The sequence below is a fragment of the Myotis daubentonii genome, chromosome 12 (genome assembly GCF_963259705.1).
Source record: "Myotis daubentonii chromosome 12, mMyoDau2.1, whole genome shotgun sequence".
NCBI classification, from domain to species: Eukaryota; Metazoa; Chordata; class Mammalia; order Chiroptera; family Vespertilionidae; genus Myotis; species Myotis daubentonii.
In genome coordinates, this window is record NC_081851.1 from 33,761,319 (window position 1) to 33,774,515 (window position 13,197).

At 43.5% G+C, this 13,197-nt stretch overlaps 1 protein-coding gene across 13 annotated transcripts in view; it reads left to right on the plus strand.

Moving 5' to 3' along the window:
* Positions 1–1,085: 1,085 nt before the first annotated feature.
* Positions 1,086–13,197, plus strand: part of GCFC2 (GC-rich sequence DNA-binding factor 2) — a 57,483-nt gene continuing 45,371 nt past the window's right edge. For 6 of the 13 annotated variants that reach the window (XR_009447911.1, XR_009447910.1, XR_009447912.1 and 3 more), the window contains exons 1-5: positions 1,088–1,440; positions 3,079–3,204; positions 6,053–6,277; positions 8,590–8,684; positions 11,328–11,440. Coding sequence is in view for 10 of the 13 variants with exons in the window: in XM_059659315.1 (XP_059515298.1) it covers positions 1,155–1,440; positions 3,079–3,204; positions 6,053–6,277; positions 8,590–8,684; positions 11,328–11,440 (845 nt within the window). In the remaining 3 variants the exon portion in view is untranslated. Of the gene's footprint in view, positions 1,441–3,078; positions 3,205–6,052; positions 6,278–8,589; positions 8,685–11,327; positions 11,441–12,192; positions 12,399–13,197 lie in introns of those variants that run through there. The other 7 variants (XM_059659314.1, XM_059659312.1, XM_059659313.1 and 4 more) reach the window with 3 other exon arrangements.

The following is a 13,197-nucleotide window of genomic DNA, read 5'->3' on the forward strand; positions in this document are numbered from 1 at the left end:
TCCACCAAGTTGCAGGGATCAATTTGTTCTCGGGTTTCAGAATAGCGTCATCCGCACAGTTAGTCCATTGAATTCATGTTCACTCCGTCTTCATACAGTAAGTGCTGGCCATCAAGATGCGTAAGAGAAGGGTCTGTCTGCGGAGGCAAGGCGGTTTAAAACCGGGAGGTAAGCAGCTGTCCCCCATCGGCGGATGGCTCTGAACCTCGCTGAAAACACTTAAGTCACATTTCTCTTGGACACAGATTGTAAATGGGTGACATTTGAAGGGAAAGGACAGCCTTCTGGAACGCCAACGTCACACATATTTTTCTTAAATTTCTCCCTTTCTGAGCAAAGTGTCTGGAAATGTATCCCTTAAAATAATCCTTTCTATGAACCTTTTGGAAAGTCTTTAACTTTAAAACAGGAAACATGAGGAGTATGAGCCGAATCCCAGCAAGAGGAATTGAACTAAATGTTTATTTGCCCCACAGGGATATATGGTCGGAGGCACCGAAGTAAGAATGGGTTTACCAAGGGGACCAACCACTCTGAGTCCATGGTGAACTCTCTCTTCCTCCCCCTCCCCCCGCATCTTTCTAAATTACATCCCTTTTTCAGATACATTTTGTTTTCTTGTGGACCAAAGCGTTTAACCAGGTTCTATGGATGCCTAGAAGCAATCATAAGATTTTCACTTATTTGTACACCTATCGTTTATATGTAGATCTTAACTGTTCAGCTTTCAGAAGCAATACACACACACCCCACACTTCTTTTTAATTCCTGGTTAGAGGGAGAACTTCACTCTCTCCAGAAAGCAGGAAACAGAGACTGGGTTCCAGGCCGGGACGCGGGCAGAGCGATTCCCAGGCAGGGTGGCACCAGGACACCTGGGAGTGCTGTTCTCCAAGGCACTGAGTGCGGGCGCCAGCGGGGACCCGCACGGCCCGGCCTCCCAGCGAGAACACAGCCAGCCTCCCGGGTCCCAGGTCCACCCACTCCCAGAAGGCAAGGCACGCATGCGCAGAGCGAAGGGGGCGTGGCCAGTGCGCGGAGCGGGCGCGCGCAGGCAGTGGCCGGCGGGAGGCGGGGGCGCGCTCCGCGTCGCCCGGCGGTGACCTGTTGGCTGCGCCGGAAGTGGGCGCGCGCGGGGCTCCCAGGTCTCGGCCATGGCTCACAGGCCGAAAAGGACCTTCCGGCAGCGTCGAGCCGACTCCAGTGACAGCGACAGCGCGGAGGAGCCGTCGGTTGAACCCGGGGCGCCGGGGGAGCAGGCAGTCCCGGGCCCTGCGGAGGAAGGGTCGCCCCATGAAGGAGGCAGCGCGGAGGCAGCAGCGGAAAGGCCCCTTCGCGTCCGGGGCCCTCGGGGCCGGGGCCGGGGCCTGGTCTGGGCCACTTCCCGGCGCGCGGCCCCCGGAGCTGCTCCCCGAGCGGACGGCGGCTCGGGCGCCCCAGGTGACTTGGGACGGCGGGGCGGGCGCCCAGGTGACGGGGTATGGCGGGGCGGGGAGAGGCCACTAGAGGTTTCTGTAACCCGCTGCTGACCACGAGCGACGCGCAATCGTGGGATGGTGAGCGCGTCGGCCGGCCCGCTGCCCGCATCTCCCCATTGGACGCCCGGGGGGAGTAGAAGGGACCCAACGCAGTTTGGAGGCTCATCTGCACCATCAGCTGAACCATCACCAGTTATAGCTTTAGTGCAGGACTTGCTGTTTATGTTAAATCGTCACAAAAGAGTTATTTGCGAAAACTGAGATAAAAAAAAATATATATATATATATATATATATATATATATATATATATATATATATATATATATATATATCAGTAACGGTACATTGATGACACTGTGGACTGTGTCAATAAAGCCGTGAAATACAGTGCAGTAATTTTTAAGTACCTATGTGTTCCTAAGTATAGGATTCAGGCAGCATAAATGTGTTTGCATAGAATGTGTGTTTTTCTACTCTATGTAAGTCATCTTGTCACCAGAAAGGGACTGGTTCTGGAATGGGTCTGCCCCTGCCATGGTCTGGAACGTGTGGGTTCTTGATTTCGTAGGACAGGAGTCCAGGTGATTTTGAGAGTGTGTTTATTACACGTGGAGCAGAGAAACAAAAGAAAGGCTTAAGACAGAGGAGGCAAGATCACAGCAGCAGGAGTGAGCCCAGCCTGGGCTGCGTGGACTCCGGGAACGCGTTACCCAGGCAACAGGAGAGCCCTTGGAGACAGGTGCAGAGAGGCTGCAGCCTGCTGCTCCCCTGGTTGCAAGTGCCCTGGTTGCAAGAGAGAGCACACACTGGGTCCTTCGTCTTAAGGATTTTTATCTGTTTTCCAAAGGCCAGAGATTTAGGGGAGGTTTAATGAGTGGCTCTCAATAGAAGATTCAATAGCTTTTCTTGCGTGTCCTTTGATATATGCTGATGAATCAAAATGAGCCAATAGGGGAATGTGGGACCCTTTCTCTGGTCAGCTTCACTGCTTTACTTTTATCTTGAATTTGTTTGTCCCTAATTGGGTTTTGGTATTTATCATTCCCTGGTACCCCCCCCCCCCCACCCCCATGAAATTTAGTTGAAAGCCCTGCTTCTCCACTGGTTAACTTTGTGACTTTGGACGTGTTGTTTAGCCTCTCCAGTCCTGATGAGGACACTAGTTCTCCTCAGTAATAGCACTTACTTTATAGAATTGTGAATATTAAATGAAGTAAACTATATAAAACAAATTCCAATGTGCCTAACACATTCTAAGTGCACATTAACTTTGTTGTTTTATACTTATTCACTACAACTATTTTTTTCTTTTTTGTTTGTTTTTCTCTGGTGTTCCCTTTCCTCTTCTCGTTGCATCCTTTAAAGGAGTATTTTACTCCTTTAAAGGAATACAAGTAGGGTAAGTCTTTGTATATTTTTTAGACCATCCATTGGTTTCAGAGAGAATGGAAGTTGGAGAAAGATCTGTATGTCTACTTTAAGTTTGTGGAGTAAAGTTAGAACACCATATTATACATATGCCATGGTGTTGCTCAGAATTTTAATTATTGATTCTAATATCCTGTCTCTTTTTGTTACATTAAAAAATATTCCGTTAGAATGCAGAACAGTTGATCTTTCAACAGATGAAGAGGATGGAACATACGATGCCTCAGAAACTAAGGATGATCAGAGTTCATCTTCCGACAGCTCTAGCTCTCTGGAAGAAGAATTTTCATCAATAGGTTGGTAATTTTTGTGATTGTTGTTTAAGAACTTTATTTCTAATATCAGTATTTTCTATACCATTAATCTTATTATTAATAACACTAGGGGCCCGGTGCACGAAATTCGTGCACTGGCTGTGTGTGGGGAGGGAGTGTCCCTCAGCCCAGCCTGCCCCCGTCTCACATACTGGGAGCCATCAGGCGTTGACCCCCATCACCCTCCAATTGCAGGATCGGCCCCTTGCCCAGGCCTGACGCCTCTGACAGAGGTGTCAGGCCTGGGCAGGGGACCCTCATTTCCCCCCATCACTGGTTCTGCCCCCAGCCCAGGCCTGATGCCTCTGGCCCAGGCATCAGGCCTCGGCAGGGGACCCCCAGACCTCTCCGATTGCTGGCTCTGCCCCTTGCCCAGGCCTGAAGCCTCAGCCAGAGGCATAGACCCCCATCACCCTCTGATCACCTGATCGGCCCCTTGCCCAGGCCTGACGCCTCCACCAGAGGTGTCAGGCTTGGACAGGAGCCCTCCGATCACTGGCTCTGGCCCCCGCCCAGGCCTGAGGCCTCTGGCCCAGGAATCATGCCTGGGCAGGGGACCCCCATCTCCCTCTGATCGCTTGCTCCACCCCCCGCCCAAGCCTGACGCCTCTGACCCAGGCTTCAGGCCTGGGCAAGGGGACCATCATATCCCCCCAATCACTGGCTCAGCCCCCCTCTCAGGCCTGATGCCTCGGCCAGAGGAGTTGACCCTCATCATCTTCCAATCACCAATCACCGGATCGGCCCCTTGACCAGGCCTGAGGCTTCCGGCAGAGGTGTCAGGCCTGGGCAGGGGACCCCCAGCTCCCCGCGGTTGCAGGCTCCGCCCCTGCCCAGGCCTAATGCCTCTGGCTTAGGCGTCCGGCTCGGGCAGCTGGGACCCGCAGCAGCAGCGGCCCCGCGATCGTGAGCTCCGCTTTAGGCCCAGGCAAGGGACTCCTAGCTCCCAGGACTGCCAGCTTCGACCATGTCCAGCTCCCATCGCTGGCTCCACCCCTACTTCCTGCTATCACTGGCCAGGGCGGCAAAGGCACCTGATTCTCCGATCATGGCTGGGGGGCAGGGCAAAGGCGGCCCCAGGGCCGCCTTTGCCCTGCCCCCCAGCTCTTAGCTCTCCCCTGGGTTTCCGATCACTGTCAGTGGCAGGGGGCTTCTTCCTGCTTTCCATTTCGCCTCCCTGCATTGTGCCTACATATGCAAATTAGCCACCATCTTGTTGGCAGTTAATTTGCATATAGCCCTGATTAGCCAATGAAAAGGGTATCGTCGTACGCCAATTACCATTTTTATCTTTTATTAGTGTAGATAAACTGTAGTCAAGTATGGGGCAAGTAGGTCATTACTAATGATGGTCAAAGTTTCTGACCATTACATTTCTATTACATAACATGCCCAAGGTCAGACAGCTAATAAGAAGCACAGCTAAGATTCAAACCCAGTCACTGCCCTAGAGCCTATGTCCTTTTTTAAAAAACATGTTTTTTATTGATTTCAGGAAGAGAGAGACAGAAACATCAATGATGAGAGAATCCTTAATCCGCTGCCTCCTGCACGCCCCACACTGGGGATCGAGCCGCATCCTGGGCATGTGCCCAGACTGGGAATCAAACCATGACCTCCTGGTTACATATTGGTTTCCAGTTATTGCCATGGACCAGAAGTAGCACTTCCGTAGCTACTGCTTCATAGCACTTTTTTTTTTTTCTTAAACACTGGTTAGTTGAAATCTCTCTCTCTCTCTCTTTTTTTTTTCTGTTTAAAAAATTGGAACATTCCTACATCTCCAGGAATTTCACCTTTTTGTAAATTTATTTTCAAAGGAATTTGGACCAGTTTGTGGGAAAGGTTCGAAAATAATTACTTGAGCCTCAATGACTTGACACCCCTCATTAATACTTTGAAGTGCTTGAAATGGTAAAAATTTCTCTTGCCATTTTGTTTACCTTAGTATTTTGCTAATGAAACCATTTCTTCCCACAGTGTAAAGATTAATTTCAGTTTAGATCATGCATGAAGAAACGTGTTTTGAATTTAAAGACTCCAAAATAATAAGGTTTATACTGTATAAAATAAAGAAAAAATAAAACAAAGCTCTATTTAGAAATGTTACTTAAATATTTTTTCACCTGGTAAATGAACCTGATTATTTCCTGTGCACTTTTTAACATCTCACATTTATTCACATGGGAATCACCACACTACCTTGAAGGCTACTTTGGCTCTGTGATGATTGTAGTATGTTTCTCACTTCCCTATATGCCTGAATGTCCAATGGAGAGGGGTGGATCATAGTATAGTGTCCCTGTTACTTTGTATGTCAGACTAGTCTATCACCAACTAACTTGTTTCTTCCTGGCTGAAGAAACAAGTACATGTTTAATTTATTTACAATACATGAACATTAAGGCTTTGTATTGGGTCTATTACCAACTAACCTCTTCAGTTGTAACTGACTGAGCAACTCCTGCTAGGCCCTCTCCCATCTCTACCCTGACAGTTCAGAGCTTCTGGATGAGAAATGGCTAGCCCTCAATAAAAAGTCAGCAACAGCACCTGATGACTAAAAGAATTAAAAGATATATTGCAGTGGTTTCAGTGTATTTTCTAATACTTCTTCATTTGGTTCATTTAAAGATAAATTTTAAAAATTAAATAAAAATTACTTAATCTCTATCAAAATAGTTTTCTTCTATTACAGAAGTATACTGTCATTTATATTCATATCAAAATAGCGAAAAAAATTTGAAAACCAGTTTGTTTTTTTTACTGTGAAGAATATTTATATCTGTTGGTTTTTGGTTTTTAATATCCTCCTCTTTGTTTCTTTTAGTAAATATCCCTGATGCAGCTTTTATTCAGGCAGCCCGCAGAAAACGTGAATTGGCCAGGGCCCAAGAGGACTATATTTCTTTGGATGTAAAACATATTTCTACCATTGCTGATACGAAGAAAGATAGTGATGAAGATCCTGAGAGTGAGCCTGATGACCATGAAAGAAGAATACCATTTACCCTAAAGCCTCAAACACTTAGACAAAGAATGGCTGAAGAAACAAGTACATATTTAATTTATTTACAATATATGAACATCAGGGCTTTTTATTCGGATATAATATTATGATTAAAATCTCCATAAAAGCATAATGTAGTGTCTCATAGTCTAAAGCCGTGGTTGGCAAACCATGACTCGCGAGCCACATGCGGCTCTTTGGCCCCTTCAGTGTGGCTCTTCCACAAAATATCATGTGCAGGCATGCACATACAGTGCAATTGAAACTTCGTGGCCCATGCACAGAAGTCGGTATTTTGTGGAAGAGCCACACTCAAGGGGCCAAAGAGCCACATGTGGTTTGCCGAGCCCCAGTTTGCCGACCACTGGTCTAAAGGATATTAAAGTTTTTTTATTTAATACCAATTTGGTCCATGACATTATGACCTCTAAAAGACAGGTTTGTATCAAAATTTTATCATAGGGTATTATAATATTATTTACTACTAGAGGCCCAGTGCACGGATTCGTGCACGTGGGGTGCGTGGCGTGCAGGGATTGGCCAGCTGTAGGAGCAGCCAATCATCCCGGTCAGCCAAACGATGCTCCCACTATGGGAGCTCACTGACAACCAAGGGGCAGCTCCTGCGTTGAGTGTCTTCCCCCTGGTGGTCAGTGCACATCATAGTGACTAGTCGACCAATCATTCTGTTCTGGTCGTTCTGCTGTTCGGTCCTGGGCTTTTTATATTTTTTATATATATGGACTAGAGCAGCAGTCGCCAACTGGTGGTCCGTGAGGTTCGAAAGTTTGGTGACCACTGGACTAAAGGCCCAATGCACAAAATTTGTGCATGCAGGAGGGGGGTCCCCTCAGCCTGGCCTGCGCCATCTTGCAATCAGGGACCCATTGCTCCTAATTGCCCGCCTGCTCACTCCTTACCACTTGGCTCGTCACTCCTTACTGCCCGCCTGCTCGGTCCTTACCGCTTGGCTCACTGCTCCTTAGCACTGCTGTCGAGGCCGGAGAGGCTCCTGCCACCGCCGCTGTGCTCGCCAGCCATGAGCCCAGCTTCTGGCTGAGCAGTGCTCCTGCTGTGGGAACGCACTGACCACCAGGGGGCAGCTCCTGCGTTGAGTATCTGCCCCCTGGTGGTCAGTGCATGTCATGGCGACTGGTCGTTCTGGTTGTTCCGCCCTAAAGGTCACTGGGCTTTTATATGTATAGTAGAGGCCTGGTGCACAAAATTCTTGCACAATTAGGGTCCCTAGGCCTGGCTGGCTATAAGAGCCGATCTGCGGGGCTACCAGTGGGGCAATTGCGGGGGGCCTTGGCTGGCCTGGGGCATGTGGGCTGGGGGCAGCTCCTGCATTGAGCATCTGTCCCCTGGCTGGTCAGTGCGCATCATAGCGACCAGTCATTTGCTGTTCAGTTGATTTGCATATATTGGGCTTTTATTATATAGGATAGATCATTTGATCTCCACTTGATCTTTTTGACAGGTTAAAAAAATTTCAAAGTCTTATTTTTGGTATTGAAAACTTTCATTATCACCTTTATAAAGATGGGTTTTTATTGATTTTGTGGTGTTTGGTTTTTTTAGAGTGAAAGGGAGAGGGGCAGGAGAGAGAGAAGCATTGATTAGCTGCCTCCCACACACAACCCAATTGGGAATTGAACCTGAAAACGGCATATGCCATGGCCAGGAATTGAACCAATGACCCTTCAATGCACAGGACAATGCTCAACCAACTGAGCCATGCTGGCCAGGGCATATAAAGATTATTTATTAAACGTGTAACATCTACAGGGATTTTAGGTGTCAGGTATTAAAATCTTCCCTGCTATAATAAACAATTTCCTCAAGCAATAATCTTTAGATCTCAAAGGACCATTTTTACATTTCTCATTTATAAACAATATTCTGTTTTGCCAACATTTTTGTTACTTCAAATACTATTATTTCAGAGTGAGAGTTGGTTCCTTATAACCCAAAAATTATTTTTAAATATTTAGATTCTCATGCAGAATTGAGAAACTGATAGGAAAAATCAAATGTTTCTTTTTTTTTTCCAGGCTTTTTTTTTTAATGAGTCTATGATGTTTTGAGTGGGACAGTTGGGTGATGAATACAGTTTCTGGAGTTAAATTGAGAGATTCAAGGCCCAGCTTCAACACTGTCTTCAGACAAGTTATTTAACCTTCTAATAATTGTGTTTTCTCATTTACAAAATGAGAGTAAATATTGTGAAGAATAAGTTAACACATCTAAAAGGCTGCTAAGCCAGCACATAATAAGCCCCCAAAAAACATTAGCTGCTGTATTAGAATTGGAAAAATACTGAATATTTATACATGAACTGTTGTTGTTTTTCCTAGCAACCGGAAATGAAACAAGTGAAGAAAGTCAGGAAGATGAAAATCAAGATATTTGGGAACAGCAGCAAATGAGGAAAGCAGTTAAAATCATAAAGGTAATTTTATGTCATGTATTAAGTTTCCTGTGGCTCCTATAACAAATTGCCACAAATGTGACAGCTTAAAGCAAGAGATGTTTATTCACCCACAGTTGTGGAGTCTGGAAGTCTGAAATCAAGGTGTCGCAGGGCTATGCTCCCTTTGAGGGCTCTCAAGGAAAATGCCTTTTTTGCCTTTTCTACAGGGATAAACTAGAACACACCGTAGAGGGCTTGCACCTCCAGGTGTTCCTTGCTTTGTGACTACATTACTCCTTTGCCTTCTTCACATGGACTTCGCTGTGCTTCTACACCAGTGGTTCTCAACCTTGGCTGCATATTAGAATCACCTGGGAATCTTCTTAAAATCCTGATTTCTGGACCTCATCCTCCGGAAATTCTGTTTCTTTGTTATGGGGTGGGGCCACAACATTAGTAACAAAGAAACAGAATTTCCGGAGGATGAGGCCCAGAAATCAGGATTTTAAGAAGATTCCCAGGTGATTCTAATGTGCAGACAAGGTTTAAAACCACTGTTCTACAGTGTCTCTTGTAAGGACACTTGATGGATTTCAGGCCAACTTGATACTTTAGGATGATCTCACTTAATTGAGATGCTTCACTTAATTATACCCCACACAGACCCTTTTTCCAAGTAAATTCATATTTGCAGGTTCCAGGGGTTAGAACATAGACATATCTTTTGGCAGGCCACCATTTAACTCACTACACTATGTACATACATGCTTTTCCCACTAGATTTTAAACACTTTCCACATATTTATTACAAGCTACTTGAATGTGTCTTTATCTATTTTTATTTATTGATTTCAGAGAGGAAGGGAGAAAAAGAAAGAGATGGAAATATCAATGATGAGAAAGAATGATTAATCAGCTGCCTCCTGCATGCCCCACCCTGGGATCAAGCCTGCAACCGGGGCATGTGCCCTGACCGGAAATCAAACTGTAACCTCCTGGTTCATGGGTTGATGCTCAACCACTGACCTATGCTGGCTGGGCTGTATCTTCATCTTTAATTGTATAACAACTGACAGTACTAGTATATAGTATATGGTAGGTTTCTTAAATGTGAAGTTTAAACAAATGGGTTTAAAACAAAACTCACGCCCTGACCGATTTGGCTCAGTGGATAGAGCGTCAGCCTGCGGACCAAAGGGTCCCGGGTTCGATTCCGGTCAAGGGCATGTACCTTGGTTGCGAGCATATCCCCAGTGGGGAGTATGCAGGAGGCAGCTGATCGATGATTCTCTCTCATCAATGTTTCTTACTCTCTATCCCTCTCCCTTCCTTGCTGTAAAAAAACAATAAAATATATTTAAAAAAAAATAAAAAACTCACAAACAAAAAGAATATTGTACTTGGGATCAGAAGTTCTGAATTTGGGTTCTAACACTACCACTAAAATATACGTTCCAGCCCAGCCAATGTGTCTCAGTGGTGGAGTGTCAACCTAGGAACCAGGAGGTCATGATTTGATTCCTGGTCAGGGGTTTCTGGCTCCGTCGCCAGTATGAGGTATACAGGAGGCAGCTAGTCAGTGATTCTCTATCATCACTAATGTTTCTCTCTCTCCCTCTCCCAGTCTCTCTGAAATCAATACAAAATTATATTTAAAAAATTAAGTATACGTCCCATGAAGTTAAGAATTATTAACTATCTTGTTCAGTGTTACATCCCCCAGTCCCTGGTATTGTGAGTGCTCTATAAATATTTATATGACTTTGAGCAAGTTATGTAATTGTTCTAAATCTCAGTTTTCTAAATCAATAACATGGGAATGATAATGTTACTTAACTGAGTAGTCTGTAATGCTCAAAATTACAACGATCTAAATCACAGTGCTTATAAAAGGTTTTATTTAATCTTTTAGTAAAAACTAAGAAAGTATTATAAAAATCTCCATGTTATTAAAACTAAAAAACTAAGTAAAGGTTGGTCTTTGGTTGTAATTTAGAAGTTTCTGACCAGGGAAATGATTTAGAAGGCTATTTATGACTATAACAGGCTTAGTCCTGTCCCCCCCCCCTTTTTTATTAAAATTAGTATAACAACATTAAAAAAATACTTTTGAGGAAAAACATGCCACAGTACTTATTCTTAACTACTCAAGTTTGCATAATTCCTTTTTACTTTAGATAATAAACCAAACTAGCTTTAAAAACACCAAGAACCATGCTTTTGTGAAATATAAAATTTGTGCCCTGTCCGGGTGGCTCAGTTGGTTGAAGTATTAGTCCATACACCAAAAAGTTTCAGTTTCGATTCTTGTTCAGGGCACACACCTAGGTTGTGGGTTTGATTCCCAGTCAAGTGCACATGGAAGACAACCAATCAGTGTTTCTTTCTCTCTATCTCTCTCTCCCTCTTTCTTTAAAAATCAATTTTTTAAAGCCATGTCCTCAGGTGAGGATTAAAGAAAAAGAAAAATAAGATTTTGTAATTTGCCTCTTACATGTTAACTTAAACTTCTTTATTTGAAAACTGAGAATTTAAAAATATTTTATTGTAACTATGAAAAATGTCAATGGCATAGAATTTTAAATTGATCTAGTGAAATCTTGAAGCATATAATCTGCTTTTATGTTATTAATAATTGTAAGATTAACGAATGTTGAAAACTAATTTTAATATTGTTTTTAGGGAAGAAACATAGATCTTTCTCACAGTGAATTTCAAACAGTGAAGAAGTTTGATACTTCCATTTCATTTCCACCAGTAAATTTTGAAATTATAAAGAAGCAATTAAATAGTAGGTAAGTAATATTCATATTAAAATTTACAATTGTCCTAGATATTTAATAGTGAAAAGTTAGCACTATATGTATATTATTTTAAACTATTAAATACAAGTATTAATCTTAAATAGATTGATAGGAAAAATAGCATCACCTATGTTACCACACTAGCAAAACTGATTTCTTTTTTCATATATGTCTTTTTAATCTTTATAAGAGGTATGTATTACATGGCTAAATTCAATAAATATCAAATTCTGCAGGGTGGGATATTTTTCCATTGTGTGGGAGAGAAATATCAATGTGAGAGAAACACGTCGATTGGTGGCCTTCTTCACATGCCCTGATCAGGGCCCAGGCTGGGGAAATTCTGTGGCTTTTTACTTAGTGTTGTTATAAACATTTATCTGCATTGTTAAATGGCCCTTAATTTTTTAAATATTATATCGGGAGTGATGGCACCAAGGTGCCAGAATACAAAACTCTAGATGTTATTCCTTCATAGAGATACCAACTTAACAACAATATGTGTTTTAAAAGCCTTTTGAGAACACCAGAAACCAGTTAGGAAGTCACAGCACCCCAGGTAGGCTCAAAGCCAAGAATAGTCACATTGTAGTGGGTAAAAAAAAGTCATTTCATTTCATCTGCATCAGCCCCTCCCATAAGCCATCACTGCTTGTGATTAAAGAGAAAAAACTCAACTCATGGCTTCTCCATTGGAAGGGAAAAAGAAGAGTGGAACATACATCCAACATTCTTTCTTTTAGGGAGACTGCCCAAAGGACTAATTTCTGCCTTGTCTATCTTGGAACACTAATGGGGAACTGTCATATCTTGAATACCTAGGGCCACAGAAGATAAAATATAGTTCAGTGGCTTACTGCAGAGCCAGCCAAAGGGAACAAGAGACTATGAACTCGTGACAAAGAAATCCACAAACCTCTGTATTTGGGAAATTTCATGTAGAAGCCCAGAGAAGATGCATCCCCCATAAAAGGTTTGAGAAAACACCCTCTCCCTAAAGAATCTCTAGCCAGGCTGATTGGTGAAGTTCCTCTCCAGTACAAAGCATTTTCAAATACACAAAACAAAACAAAAATAAAAAACACATTCAAAAACAGGGAGAAATTGCTCAATCAAAGAAACAAAGTAAATCTTCAGAACCAATCCTGAAGAAACAGAGATCGTGAATTACCTAAGAATTTATACTGATCCTCTTAAGCTCAGTGTGCTATAAGAGAACACAACTAAATGAACTCAAGATAATACATGAACAAAGTTAGAATATCAACAGAGAAACTATAAAAAAAAAACCATTCTGGAGATGAATACAGTAATTGAATTGAGAAGCTTGCTAGAGGAGATCAATGAGCTTGATCAAGCAGAAGAAAGAAATAGTGACTAGTAAGACTGGTCATTTGAAATTATCAAGTCAGAAACAAAAAGGAAAAAGAATAAAGTGAAGAAAGTTTAAGGGATTCATAGAACACCATCAACCAGAACAATATATACATTATGGAAGTCCAAGAAGAAGTAGAGAGGCAAAATCGGGCAGAGAGTTTATCCTATATAATAAAAGGGTAATATGCAAATTGACCCTACTGGCAGAACAACCAGGAATGACCAGTAGTTATGACGTGCACTGACCACAGGGGGAGTGCCGCTCAGCCAGAAGCCAGCTCATGGTTGGCCAGCATAGTGGCGGCCGTGGCAGGAGACTTTCCCGCCTCTGCAGCAGTGCTGAGGATGTCCTACCCACAAGGAGTAGGTCT